At 41.7% G+C, this 13,869-nt stretch overlaps 1 protein-coding gene across 1 annotated transcript; it reads left to right on the top strand.

Moving 5' to 3' along the window:
- The first annotated feature begins 1,757 nt into the window (after positions 1-1,757).
- On the top strand, positions 1,758-9,599 carry LOC101157581 (uncharacterized). Its single transcript, XM_004082459.5, has 5 exons — positions 1,758-2,069; positions 5,422-6,050; positions 8,083-8,413; positions 8,495-8,670; positions 8,783-9,599. Exons 2-5 carry the CDS (start codon positions 5,446-5,448, stop codon positions 9,009-9,011), a joined length of 1,341 nt encoding a protein of 446 aa, XP_004082507.1. The 5' UTR covers positions 1,758-2,069; positions 5,422-5,445; the 3' UTR covers positions 9,012-9,599.
- Positions 9,600-13,869: the final 4,270 nt, after the last annotated feature.

Here is a 13,869-nt window from a genome sequence, read left to right as displayed (position 1 = left end):
TTTGCTCAATAACAAAACTTCCTCTCAATTCTTTGAAATGGAAACGTGGTTGTCAATGCCAGAGGTCAAAGGTTTATTATTATGATGAACTAATAATAAAATAAATAATAAATTAAAATGAACTATTCAATAAAAATCTTACTGCAGTACTACTACAATACCTCACAAAAAACAGAAATACATCAAAATATATTTTTACCAAAATTGTGGCAGGGACTGTTGGAATGGGATAGCCCTGCCCCCTTCCAATTATCCATGTGCGGACAAGCTCTCCCTCTAGCTTACAGCCACTCACAAACCGAACCTAACACTACTGGTGCAACAAAAATGGTGAGCAATGAGCTATGGATCTATCTGTCTGCAGGTGGATGATTCAGAATGGATCAGAATAGAGAACTTGTGGCCTGTATGTCACACCTACAGGCTTTTTCAAATTGCATTTCTGGTCTGCTTCTGATTCACAACAATTTTAAGAAGAAATACTCAGAAGTGCAATGTTAGCTCTATTTTCCTTTATGTCTTTTCATCGAGAGAAATGCCACAAGAACATGTTAAAAACACCAAAAACACAGTTTTCACCACAGTGAGTCTTTAATGTTTCCATTTGTAGGGTTGTTTTTGTTCTTTTTTTTTACATATCCTTTTTCATAGCTCAGGCTGGAGTCTATATATGGTCAGCAAGGAACAAAACTCTACAAAAAAACTGTAACCAAGATTTGAATCTTTTGTTCTACAGAAAAGTAAGGAAACAATTCCCTTCAGGGGCGTTCCCTAAAGGGAGTTATCAGTGTTAAGATTTTCCTATCACAATTTTCCTCTGCAGTCACACCATCCACCCTAATTCCTCCTTCACATCCTCCATGACGCTCCTCCCCCTATACCTTGGAAGCTCTAACCTCAGCATTCCTGACGCCATCAGTGTGTCTCTGTGTGTATCTGTGTGTGTGTGGGTGAATGGAACTGTGACTGTAAAGCGCTTTGGGCCTTCTAGTAAGGTAGTAAAGCACTAAATGAGGAGACATGTTCCTTTCAAAATATAATATATCCTGTGTCAAAGAAGATCTTCTATGAGGTTATAAAACATTTTTACAGAGACAAAAATTGTTGTTACAAGTACGAAACCTTTTTAGGGACAGAAATAGCGTTAGCAACAAATCTAACTTCATATTCTTCCAGCTGCATCAAAATTACTTAATTTAAAAATGCAAGAAAAACAAGTGAAACTTGTATTTTTTATCAGTGTGACTTTGGTGTGACTTCATAATTTTTCTTCTTTTAATGTTAAATATAAACATGACAACATCACATGTTTTTTATGTTATTTTATTTAAGAGATCAAACAAGTTATTCTGGTTTGTAGATTTCACAGACATAACCGTGTGCCGACAGTGAACAAATAAAATATATATATATTAAACAGTTCAGATTAGTACCTTGGGTTGATGTTAAACAGAAAATAATAGGATTCCATATAAAAACAAACATTCTTTTAGGAAAGAAACACTCACATTGGAAACACTAGAAACTGAAAAAGGGGCTTTGGTGCATTTTCAAAAAAGATTCCAAAAAGGAATATTTAAGTCATTTATAAATCCATTTGTTATTTAACAAGCTGCTTTTAAAAAGAAAAGATTTTACTATCAATTTGCCTTCTCAAACAATTCCTTCAGTTGTGTCAGATCTGGAGTGGGGGTGGGGGGCATATTTTTGTTGAAATATGAATGAGGGTATTTGGCGTTTATTTTGGCACGATTCCTAAATAGTTGTGAAGCTTTTTTTTCTTCCAGTTTTTACAGTTGAAGGTTTGACTTAAAATTGCAAATGTGAGGGTGCATGACTTGTTGTTGATCTTTATTTTCTTATTTTTGTTTGTTTGAAAACATGTAAAATATGTATGCAAGGGTGTTAACATTGTTCTGAAGCTGACTTATCGTGGCAAAAGGGATGACGGCGGAACATCCAGGTGAGACTATCAAAGGGGGGAGGAGAGTTGTCTGTTAAACTGCCGTTTACCTGTTCCACGTCACCTGTAGTCCACATCAGCAGAGAAAGAGCCTTTGAGAGTTCATGTAAGTCATTTCATTCTTCTTTTATTCCTAAAGTTACAAAAATAATTTAATATTATTTTTTAGTTATTTATATTATTAGTTATTTATTTTCCAACTAAATTAACGTCTTTCTCAAAATTTTCTGTTTTAAAACATTTTAAAACGTTTGACAAAAATGTTGCTAATCTGCATTATTTTGCTCATTTATCATTTTTATTCATTTATATGCATCATGATTTACAGCCGTTGTTCCTTTTGCTGAAAACACTCGAGCTTTAGTTTGGTGCCAACAAACAAATTCTATTTTATCTGTTAGAAAAACGATCGTTCGCATGTAATGTAGTTACAAATATTTCAGTATCAAACATTTTGAGAGATTTGAATGAAAACTTTGTATTTCTTTTTAAATTAATATAAGAATTCCTGACATTTATCTAATTTTCTTAAAAAAAAATACTTCAAAAAAAAAGAAACAAAATCTAATATATTTAATTAAGTTTAATTTAATGACAGAAAATTTGAAATAAAATGTAGGATGAGTCCATTTTTCATTGTTACAAGTCAAACGTGTTTAAATTCCATAAAAGTTTGACAAAAATAGAACAGAACAGAAAAATATTCAGCAAAACAAAAAATGATCAATTCATTCTGACCTTGAAACGCATTGAACGCAGCTATTCTGCTATCGAATGAGGAAGATCGCAAAGTGTATTTCTCTTTCTCTTTTTTTAAAGTTGTTTTAAAGAACTGCAGCTGCGCACCGCAGTGTTGTGCAATCCACCCTTTATGCCAAAAGATTCTCTTTTGTAATCTGAGCTGCATACGTTTCCTTTCATTCTAGTCTTGTGACACACATGATTCTACAATACTGTGGATTTAGTAAAATAAACAGATACTTTAATAAAGTATTAGAGGTCATATCTTTTTGATCCATACAAAGGAGAATGATCCAGCGCAAGCAAACACCGGATATTTACAATGTGCTTCAATGTTTGTCAGTAAACTTTCGGCACTTTGCAACGTTTTTAGTTTCATAGCCTACTTTCTTTAATTGACTCTGACTATAAGTCTAATATTTGTTTTTTATTTGTTTTTTTTCCTAAAACTTAATTTTAACTGTAATTATAAAATATTGACGATTCATCCATTTAGTAGAAAATGGAAGCAGAACCTTTCCTGCGAAGGTGCAGATATTGTTTTTTACATATAAGAGACCTGAACACTTCAACCTTTGCTGCACATAAAGAAGCCTTTGCAGTGAGTCACAAGCAGAGTCTGGAGGGTTTAAACTTGTAGGAGTTTCAATGTCAGATTTTGACAAATCTCTCAATTGACAGTCTATGTTCAGATGTTGCAAAGTTTTTTGTTTGCAGAAGAGTTTCATTTTACACAATTAGCCTGAAGGAAAACGTCATCCAGTTCGGTCTTGACTTTGATTGCTGGATGCAAAATGCTTAGGATCTCTATGACAAATAGTGACTCAACTCTCACAGCCGTTTTCTCTGTGATTCTTGTCATTATTGTGTCGTAAACCTTATGTGAGAACAGAAATGAAAGCATTTTGGACTATGTTAACTGGTTACTCTAAAGTGTTCCCAGGTGTCTACGTGTGTGAGTGTGTGTGGGAGTGATTGTGTGGCCCTACGAACAGACTGGTTACCTGTCCAGGGTCTGCCCAACCTTTGCCCAATGGTAGCTGGGACAGTCTTTAGCAACCCGTGACCCCAAAAGGAATATGGCGAGTTATGAAAATGAATGGATGGAAAAATGGAAATGGTCAAAAACAAATAACTAAACTTTGAAATGTGTAAAAGATCAACATTTTAGATGGTCAAAGGTTAAATGACAAAATTTCTAAAAGACTTTTGATAAATAATAATTATTAAAGATCCACTCTGATTGTCTTTTGGTCTATTTTAAAAGCATTTTTGATGAATATTCAGACTTCAGCCAAAAGCCAGAAATCTGTGTCATTGTCTAGGACATAGTTTCTGCTGAGTGGCAGTCGTCCATTAGAAATTCACTTCTGAGCTGTGGGCAGGCAGGACTGTTGGTGCAGAGCAACTCCGCCTCCCCTTCCTCTTTCCATGGCGGAATGGAGCAGGGAGCTTGTGGCAAACCCAGCATATTCTCTATGTCACAAAAATGCTCTTTTTCCATTTTTCATCTGCTCCTAAGTCACAACAAATGAATAAAGAAATACTCAGAGACATAATTTTAAGCTTAATTTTCTTTATACATGTCCTCCATCATCAGAAAAATGCTATGCAATGCCTCAAATGGAGGCACTTCGTCATACTTCAAGTAATACTTCTGAACAGTGAGGCCAAGCCTAAACCATTATCTTGTCTGTAAAACTTTATATTTCAAGTTTTTCCTGTTGATTATAATCAAATTGAAACTGTTATATACCACCACAAAGGAGGGAGAAAATAGGTAACATAAAAAAATAAAGTTAAAGCCGGTAGAGTTAAAACTGATAAATAGTAATAACTTAAATTCTCAGGTATTACAGCAATAAATAACAAAACCTAAAGTGGAACTCTAACCACAGGGACATTACCAAGACGCGGAAACATAAGTGAAAACAAAGACCACACACAAGAAGGAAAAACCAGGCCGTTTTCCACAGGCTTCTTACGCCAAGTCCAACAGCAGGGGCAAGCTGACAAACGGATTCCTCTCAGGGATTCAGCTGCCCCTGGAACAGCTTTCATGCTTTTCGCGCAGCCTGGTGAATGGAGGAGGGAAGCAGGCCGCAATCATCTCCTGCAGGAGGGGGAGTCTTGTGATGTGGTGAAGTAGTATGGTGTCAATATAGCACCTAAACCATAGGGTAGGCCTCTGCAAAGGACATACACACACACCCATGCAGACATAAAATACACACAAAAGGCCTGAGGCCGTAACAGAAACATGAACAATACTGTAGTGTTTTCCTTCATAGTTATGTTTTTATTAAAAAATGTCATAAACATCACAAAGCCACTGTTTTTAAAGACAATAAAAATGCCATCACAAATAATTACAACCAAAAAACATTTTTTCTGTTTCTGATTAAAGGGGGTAAAATATGCAACAAATAAAAAAATAAAGCTTTGAATTAATCTATAATTTCTATATATTATCTTCTTCTTTAGTTTGGCATTACTTATTTCTTTTCTTTTTCTACCTGATAAAAAAATGAGGCTATAGATTCATTTTGGTGCATATGTTCAATGGGTCAAAAATGTTTGATAATTTTAATTGCTGTGAGAACACACTTAATTCTAAAAGCTCAATTTATGATAAATGGAAAAACAGGCTTTCATTATTATTGTTGTGGCTCTTTTCAGTATTTATATTAACATTGTTGTTTTGTCTCCCATTGCAGTTCTAACTCAGATTGGGAATCGTCATGAAAACCTGGACAGGAAGCACAAACTGCCTCTGGAAGAGGGATTTTGTCCTTCTCATCTTTACTGGGCTCATGGTCTTGCTCATCTACAGCCTGACCACAGAAAAAATTAGAACAGAAAGGATTTTAGTCTCAAAGCTTCAAGAAAATCCCGTCCTTTGCCCTGTAGCAATCTCAGAGGAGAGCATCACTCCACTCAAAAACACCAAACACTACCTGGTGTCAGCCTTCATGGACCAGAGAGTGAAGGGTTTCGACATACGCATCATTGGCATTTTCAAGAGAGACTCCATCCATCCTCTTCACTGCTCTTTCTGCTGTGATGGTGTATGTAACAAAACCTCTCCAGCCAATATTCTCCCACACAGTGACAACTTTGGTTTTCCTTACACTGCTACAGATGTCCTGTGTCAGATCCCCGAAAACTGTGATCCTTCTTATGTCACTGTTCTCACTCAGCCTTCATCTAATGTGTCTGACCACGTATTCATTCCTATAAGAAACAAAAAAGAGGAAATGAGGTTCAACTTCACCGTCTGTATCTCCAACTTGTTTGGAGATTACAACAACGTGCTTCAGTTTGCACAGACTTTGGAAATGTACAAGTAAGACAAACTTTTCATTGAACCACCTTATTTGTATTAAACGGTTTTGAAGGGACATGTTAGCTGGAATTTGTCAGTTCCTGTTTGTGGTGCTGCAAAGGAGAACTCATAAAGAAAGTGAACAGCACTTCTCACAATAAGTTTAGGGATATTATTTACATGAGTGCTTTTCCTATTTAGATCCAATTTGTATTCGTTTGATTTTATCAATAATGTGCAAGAAGAAACACCATTTTAAATAGCAGGAATTACCACCATATTAAGCTGGAATGACAGCTTGATAGCATTGTTTTATGCACCACACTATGATCACGATGTTCTGAGGCAATGCATTCCCCTCTTTCACAAGTCCTGTCTGAAATTCTGCCAGGTCACTTTGGGGTGAGGTATAATGATCTAGTCTCTGCTTCGGCTGGTCCCAGATATGCTCTATTGGGTTCAGGTTAGGGGACATTGCTGGCCAAACCATATGAGGCACTCGCAATTCCTGTAGTTGAGTTGTGACAATTATGGCACCATGTGGTAGAGCATCTCCATCACTGCAGGTTCTTACCTCAGAGACATCATAGAACCCATCATCATCCTCCAATTCCATCAGCCCAACCCGAGCATGAATGATGATGCTCTACCACATGGTGCCATAATTGTTGCTCCACCAAAAAAAACCCTTAGGACTATGTTGACCTTGGCGTATCGCTCTCCTTTCCTTCTTCAGCAACACAGACAATCATCATCTCTTTGCAAAATGACCTGACACTCATCAGTGAACAACAAGGCAGACCATTAATGCATTGTCCAGGTCACATGGTCTTGAGGCCACTGCAACCGTTCTCGCCTAACCCAAAGGTGTGCTATGGCTAAGTGATGCTGCTCGTCCGTTAAGCACCATTGTGTTCATTACTGTTTTAATGGTGAACTTGGAATGATTTACTAAAAAAATTGGCTTTTTATACGCACAGAATGTTGACATTGAAGCCTTATTGAAATCTTTTGTTTTTGTTTTTTTAGAAATATTTTGTTTCATGGAAAACACAAAATAAGGAGAGAATCACCCCAAAACAGTTGCCACCCTATCCTGAAAATCTGTAAAGTGAAACAAAAACTGTTTATATGACATCCACTAAGTTTGCTACAATATCCTTAACTTATTGTTAGTAGTACAACTTGTATTTGACAAAAGAAAACTCTTTTATATCTATTAAAAGAAAGCACTTCGATTTTTTATAAGATACAGTGCTCCCTGACTGTTTTTCAGTAGACCTATAATAGTCTTGCTGTTTTGTGGATATTTTTCACAGCAGTTTTGCACGTTTTATTTTCTCACAGTGGATTGGGTTCTGCATCCCAATCTGCCATGATGTACAGAGTGCATCCAGTTTGTCAGGTCTAGATAAATATTCGATCAGGATCAGATCTTTGATTTGAGCTCTAAGAGTTTGACCTAACTCTAAAAGTTAAGAGAGAAAATTGTTAAAACAAGTTTGGATGGCAACAGACAACTTGATATGTGAATTGGCTTGGTTGTCTGACAAAGGTGTTTGTGTAGTGAGGGGTTTACAGTCTCAAGACATCTATCATATTACTTCACTAATTTCCCCTATAGTTAGTGTTAGGATGTAACCCCCCCATTAACCCTTGCGCTATCCTATGGCGTCAAGATGACCATTGACGTGTTATCCGTACCATGACAAAGGTGGATGAAGGTGAAGAGGATTTCATGTAATCCATGGACACCAGTAAAGATCATGGAGGAAAAAAGGTTTAGCACACTGTCTTGTGGGGTCAAGATGACCCCACTCCCAATGTTAAATTACCTAGGATAGTACAAAGGTTAAACAAGGAACCATTGTACACTTTTCTCTGACTGACAACATAAAATGGGAAATCGTTTTTTCTTGAAATTGTCATTTGTCTTTACAATACAAAAACAAAATGTTACAGTAACCGATTAACCATCTCGGGTAACATTCGAAATGGTATAAAACAAGTAATTTGGTGCATAAAGGAGCCAATAACTTTTTCATGTTTGCAGGTTGCTTGGTGTGAACAGAGTGGTGATCTACAACACCAGCTGTGGTCCAGAACTGGAACGTCTTTTACAAAGTTACAGCCAGGAGGGTTTTGTAGAAATGGTTCCATGGCCAATAGACAGGTATCTGAATCCATCTAGGGGTTGGAGATTCTCAGAACATGGAGGAGACTTGCAATACTTTGGACAACTTGTGACTCTTAACGAATGCATGTATCGGTCCATGGAGCGTTCACACTACGTCCTGCTGAATGACATAGATGAGATCATAATGCCATATAAACACGACAGCCTGGTGTCTCTGATGAACACGCTGGAACCACAACATTCAAATGTAAGTCTTCTTAAAGGGTAAAACATCACCATTTGCTTTACGGTTCACGCTCATCTTTTGTTCCACATTCATGCACTTTAGGTTGGAGAGTTCCTCATTGAGAACCATATCTTTCCCAAAAAGCACTTTGAACCAAGTGGGAGGTTTCATCTTCCCCAGTGGGAGAAGGTTCCAGGAATCAACATTCTGGAGCACATCTACAGAGAAGACCCAGAAAGAGGGGTTTACCATCCACACAAGATGATAGTAAAACCAAAGTACTTTAAACAAATATATACAAAAATGTTATATGGAACAAAATAGTGCTTTACTAAAAGTCAAATATAAAGGATGTGATGAATTCACTATTTTGATTTCTATGTGTTTCAGGTTGATAGAGCAGACCTCAGTGCACGAAGTCCTTATTAAGTTTGGAGAACGTTACAAAGTTCCACTGGAGGTCTGTCGCATTATTCACGTTCGTGTAGCTCTGCGTGGATATTTGAAGTTGGAGGAGCTTAATGAAGACAAACGACTTTGGGACTTCCAGGAAAAACTGATTCCTAATGTGGACAAGGCACTGAAGAGAGCAGGGCTGCTTCCAGCAGAACAAAACTGAAATTTTTAGCATTCTTAGAAACAACACAAACTCAAAAAACAAAGTTATTCAATGTTGTAATTGATAAGAAGCTCATATTTCTTTTACTTGAAGTTGGCACAAACATAGGAACAAAGGGATTTAACATGTTTATAGAGTCACAGAGGTTGGAGTGTCAGGTACTGGGGCCAGGGCGGTTTGGTTAGGCTTTTGTTTTTTCACTTCCGGGTTTACTGGGCTTTATTTTGGTGTTTCCGGTTTTCGTGCCGTTCTCGTTCTTGCGGTCTTTACGTTCTGTCATTATTTATGTTACGGTTTCAGTTCTTTTGTGTTTTGTTCTTGGATTTCCTGTTTTATTTTGAAGTATTTCCTGTTTGGTTGTTGTTTCGAGTTTTACCTTGCCCCATCAGTCCTGAGTGTTTCCACCTGTGTCTTGTTGCCTTGTATGTATTTAAGTCCTGTCTTTCCCTTCCTCCTGTGCTGGTCCATATTGTATCCTTCCCTGGTTTTTCGAGCTGAGTGTCTTTATAGTGTTTCGAGATTCTAGCCTGCCGTATGCAGTGGTTTTGTTTTTGTAGTTTGATTAGTAAAGCCCCGTTTCACCTGCAACCTCCTGCCTCCTCTCCTCTCTGCGCCTGGGTACTTCCCATCCTCTCTCCGTAACATTATGGACCAGCCAAACCTGTACCCAGCAGAGAGGACCTGGTTTTGGTGGACCCCTGAGTGTTCCCAGATCCCCTCGGACTTCAGGGGGAGTCGCCTAGCCTCAAGAGGGGGTCGTCGTCGCTGCCGCCCTCACCGCCCTCACCGTAATCCCTCCCCTGACTCCTGGATGGAGTGGGACATTCTCCAGCCACGGGCCTTCCTGGACCCTCTGGACCAGGACCTGTGGCTGTGGGAGGACCGTTACCTGGAGGAGGAGGGGGTCGAGTCCCAGTGGACTTTGGAGGGTCAGCTCCCCGCCTCCTTCTTCGACGGGCCTCGTTTGGCTGTGCGAAGGGGCCGTCGTCGTCGCCACCGTCCCTCTCGACGCCCCGTTTTGGTTCCGGAGGTGGAACTGGAGGCGTCCCAACCCGGTCCTGCGTTCAGGAGGGAGCCGGACCCACCACGACCCGTTCCGGCTCCAAGGAGGTTGCCGGACGCACCACGACCCGTTCCGGCTCCAAGGAGGTTGCCGGACGCACCTCGACCCGTTCCGGCTCCTAGGAGGGTCCCGGACGCACCACGACCCGTTCCGGCTCCAAGGAGGTTGCCGGACGCATCTCCTCCCGTCCCTGCTCCCAGGAGGGTCCCGGACGCACCACGTCCCGTTCCGGCTACCAGGAGGTTGCTGGATGCAACTCCTCCAGTTCCGGCTCCTAGGAGGGTCCCGGATGCACCTCGACCTGTTCCGGCTCCGAGGAGGTTGCTGGACGCAACTCCTTCAGTTCCTGCTCCGAGGAGGGTGTCGGACCGTCCACGACCGGTTCCGGTTCCGAGGAGGTTGCCGGACGCCACCCCTTCCGTTCCTGCCGCGGATCCCGAGCCCGAGCCACCAGTTCCAGACTCTGAGCCTGAGACGCCTGCCGCGGACCCCGAACCCGAGCTGCCCGCCGCGGATCCCGAACCCGAGCTGCCCGCCGCGGATCCCGAACCCGAGCTGCCCGCCGCGGATCCCGAACCCGAGCTGCCCGCCGCGGACCCCGAACCCGAGCTGCCCGCCGCGGACCCCGAACCCGAGCTGCCCGCCGCGGACCCCGAACCCGAGCTGCCCGCCGCGGACCCCGAACCCGAGCTGCCCGCCGCGGACCCCGAACCCGAGCTGCCCGCCGCGGACCCCGAACCCGAGCTGCCCGCCGCGGACCCCGAACCCGAGCTGCCCGCCGCGGACCCCGAACCCGAGCTGCCCGCCGCGGACCCTGACTCCGAGCCGCCCGCCGCGGACCCTGACTCCGAGCCGCCTGCCGTTTGCTGGTTAGACTGTCGATGCCGGATGGCGCTGCCTCCCGGCCGCCCTCCGGATCCGCCTCGCCGGACAGGGCGGTCTCCGGGCCGTCCTCCGGACCCGCTTCGCCAGACTGCTGTTGGCCCTTGGATTGGCCTTTCGGGCCCCCTCCTCCTGGACTCTTGGAGGAACCTCGGTGCGGTTCCTTGAGGGGGGGGGTTATGTTACGGTTTCAGTTCTTTTGTGTTTTGTTCTTGGATTTCCTGTTTTATTTTGAAGTATTTCCTGTTTGGTTGTTGTTTCGAGTTTTACCTTGCCCCATCAGTCCTGAGTGTTTCCACCTGTGTCTTGTTGCCTTGTATATATTTAAGTGCTGTCTTTCCCTTCCTCCTGTGCTGGTCCATATTGTGGTGTTCTCTGGTTTAGTGTTTTTCGAGTCTCTAGCCTGCCGTATGCAGTGGTTTTGTTTTTGTAGTTTGATTATTAAAGCCCCGTTTCACCTGCAACCTCCTGCCTCCTCTCCTCTCTGCGCCTGGGTACTTCCCATCCTCTCTCCGTAACAATTTACACCTGTGGCAAATCACGCTGAAAGTATTTAACCTGTGTCTCCCCTGTCCTCATCACGGGACCGTTTTGCTTACTTTGTTTGTGGTTTTTCAGCTTTGAGCATTAAAACTATTTTTCGTCTACGATCTCCTGCGTCCTGCGCTTGTGTCCTCACCTGCAAATCCTGACATGGAGTGTGTACACTCTACTGTAACTAAGAAAATATAGAAAACAAACTCTTTTTGAGCATGGTGGTGGAGTGGTTAGCGCTCTTGCCTCACAGCAAGAATGCCCCTGGTTCAAGTCCTGGTTGGTTCTCCCCATGCATGCATGGGTTTTCTCCGGCATCCTCCCACCATCCAAAATTGGTTACTCTAAATTGTCCCTAGATGTCAGTATGTGATTATGCATGGGTGTGTGACTGTGACCCTGGCCGCCCCGTGACCCCGAAAGGGACAAAACGGCTTAGAATACGAATGAACTCATTTTTCAATCTCAATAGTTTCCATTCTATTGGACTGTAATGATAATGAAAAATTGACAGATTGTGTCCATGAAACTGGTTTAAAGATTTTATATATGTGTGAAGAACCTTTATGTTTATGTATGTGTTTACGCAAGGATGCTTTTGGCACTTTTCTAAAACCCTCTGTTGTCTGGAATTTAGTTGATTATCTAAAACTTTCATGACATTTTTGAAGTGACAAATATTTTTGAGCTATTGTCTGGGCGTGTGGCTGTGGACCGTTGACCTATCCAGTGTTTACTGTGGATTTGCAGTAAAAGGCCCTTCCTACCCCAGATCAGTCAATTAATCAATTCTGTTTATTTGTTTTGCGCCTAAACATGACATAGTAAAATTTAAAAATATTTCATATTGTAAAATAGCTACACATTTAAAAGCAAAAATCCCCAAAACACCTCCCCAGGATGGAGTCCAGGAGGCATCAGAGAACCAGATGCCCGAGCCTCTTCAACTGGCTCTTCTCAATGTGGAGGAGCAATAGTTTTGCCCCAAGTGACCAAGCTCTTTATCTTGTCTCTAAGTGATCGTCCAGCCACCCTGCAGAGGGAACTTATTTCAGTGGCTTTTTATCCAGGACCTCATTCTTTCTTTTATGACCTAGGGCTCCTCACCATAGGTGAGGTTGGAACAAAGATTGACCGATAAATTGAGAGCTTTGCTTTCTGACTCAGCTCTGTCCTCACCGCCATGGACTGTTACACCGACCACAAACCAGTGGAGTCTGCTTCAATCCGCCTGATCTTCCCTCATTCGTAAACAGGACCCTAAGATACTTAAAATTCTCTTCCTGGGCCAGTAGCATTCCACCCATTCAAAGAAGACAAGCTATCTTTCCCCAGGTCAAAAACCATGGCTGCAGCCTCAAATTGCTGCAAAGCATGCTGCAGGACATGGCTTCATGAAGCCAACAGGACAACATAATCTGTGAAGAGCAGAGAGGAAATCCTCTGCTCTGCAAACCAGACCCCCCCTCTACTCCGGGCTGTACCTAGAAATTCAGAGAGGGATAGAGACTATCTCTGCTAAAGTTACTCTTCCCACGAATCTGAAGTGATGACATGGTATCATTCCCTTGTGGGCTCAAAGTAAAGAAACAACCAACAGATTCCACTTTTACATTTTTGTTAAATATCAAAGGCACGCACTAAAACACAAGATACCCCCAAAAAAACGTGAGTAAATGCAGAGATTTATTGAAAGGAGAATCTTAAGTGAAGAATAACCAAAAACACAATCAAAGTTCTCATCCGAATTCATCCTGACTCTGGCAGTTAGTCTGTCATGAAAACATCAACCAAGGCTCTTTTCAGTTTTCTCCAGGACCTAAACTCTAATTGTGCCTTAAGACTAAATATAAAATGATATTTTCAAGTGACAAATCTACAAATACACTCTATTACGCTGCAAAAAACCTTGTAGAAAACCAAAAGAAAATCCTCTTTGCTCTTTTTGCAAACATTTCCCTTATTCTGTGCCCACATCAGCCTGCAGCTTGTAGATTCACCTTTTTCCAGAATTACCTGATGTCATCATTGCCGGTCATTTGAAGTTGTTTGCTGGTGTTTGGCAATATTGTTATCTTTATCATCGGTGACTGGATTTGAGGACATTTCCTGTAAACACCTTTTGAAACATTCGGACTCTGGCAGTTACTTAGGCTGGGGAACCACTTCTCAGAACCAGTTTAACGCTGGCGTAACTGCAGAGCTTTTGTTATGTTTTACATTCTTCTATTTTTTTCCCGTTATCTTACATTGGTTTCACCTTATGGGTGAGGCTTCCTCTCATTGCTTTGATGACTCAGTTTATGGAGTTTCTTCTTGTTCAGTAGGTCCGTCAGGTTCTTGCTTGTCAATCTGCTGCTTCCAGTCAGTTGTGCCGTC

Source organism: Oryzias latipes, chromosome 22, assembly GCF_053564925.1.
Source record: "Oryzias latipes strain Hd-rR chromosome 22, Olatipes_Hd-rR_3.1".
Taxonomy (NCBI): Eukaryota; Metazoa; Chordata; class Actinopteri; order Beloniformes; family Adrianichthyidae; genus Oryzias; species Oryzias latipes.
Note: the sequence above shows the minus strand (reverse complement) of the source record. Positions and strands in the feature narration are given on the sequence as shown.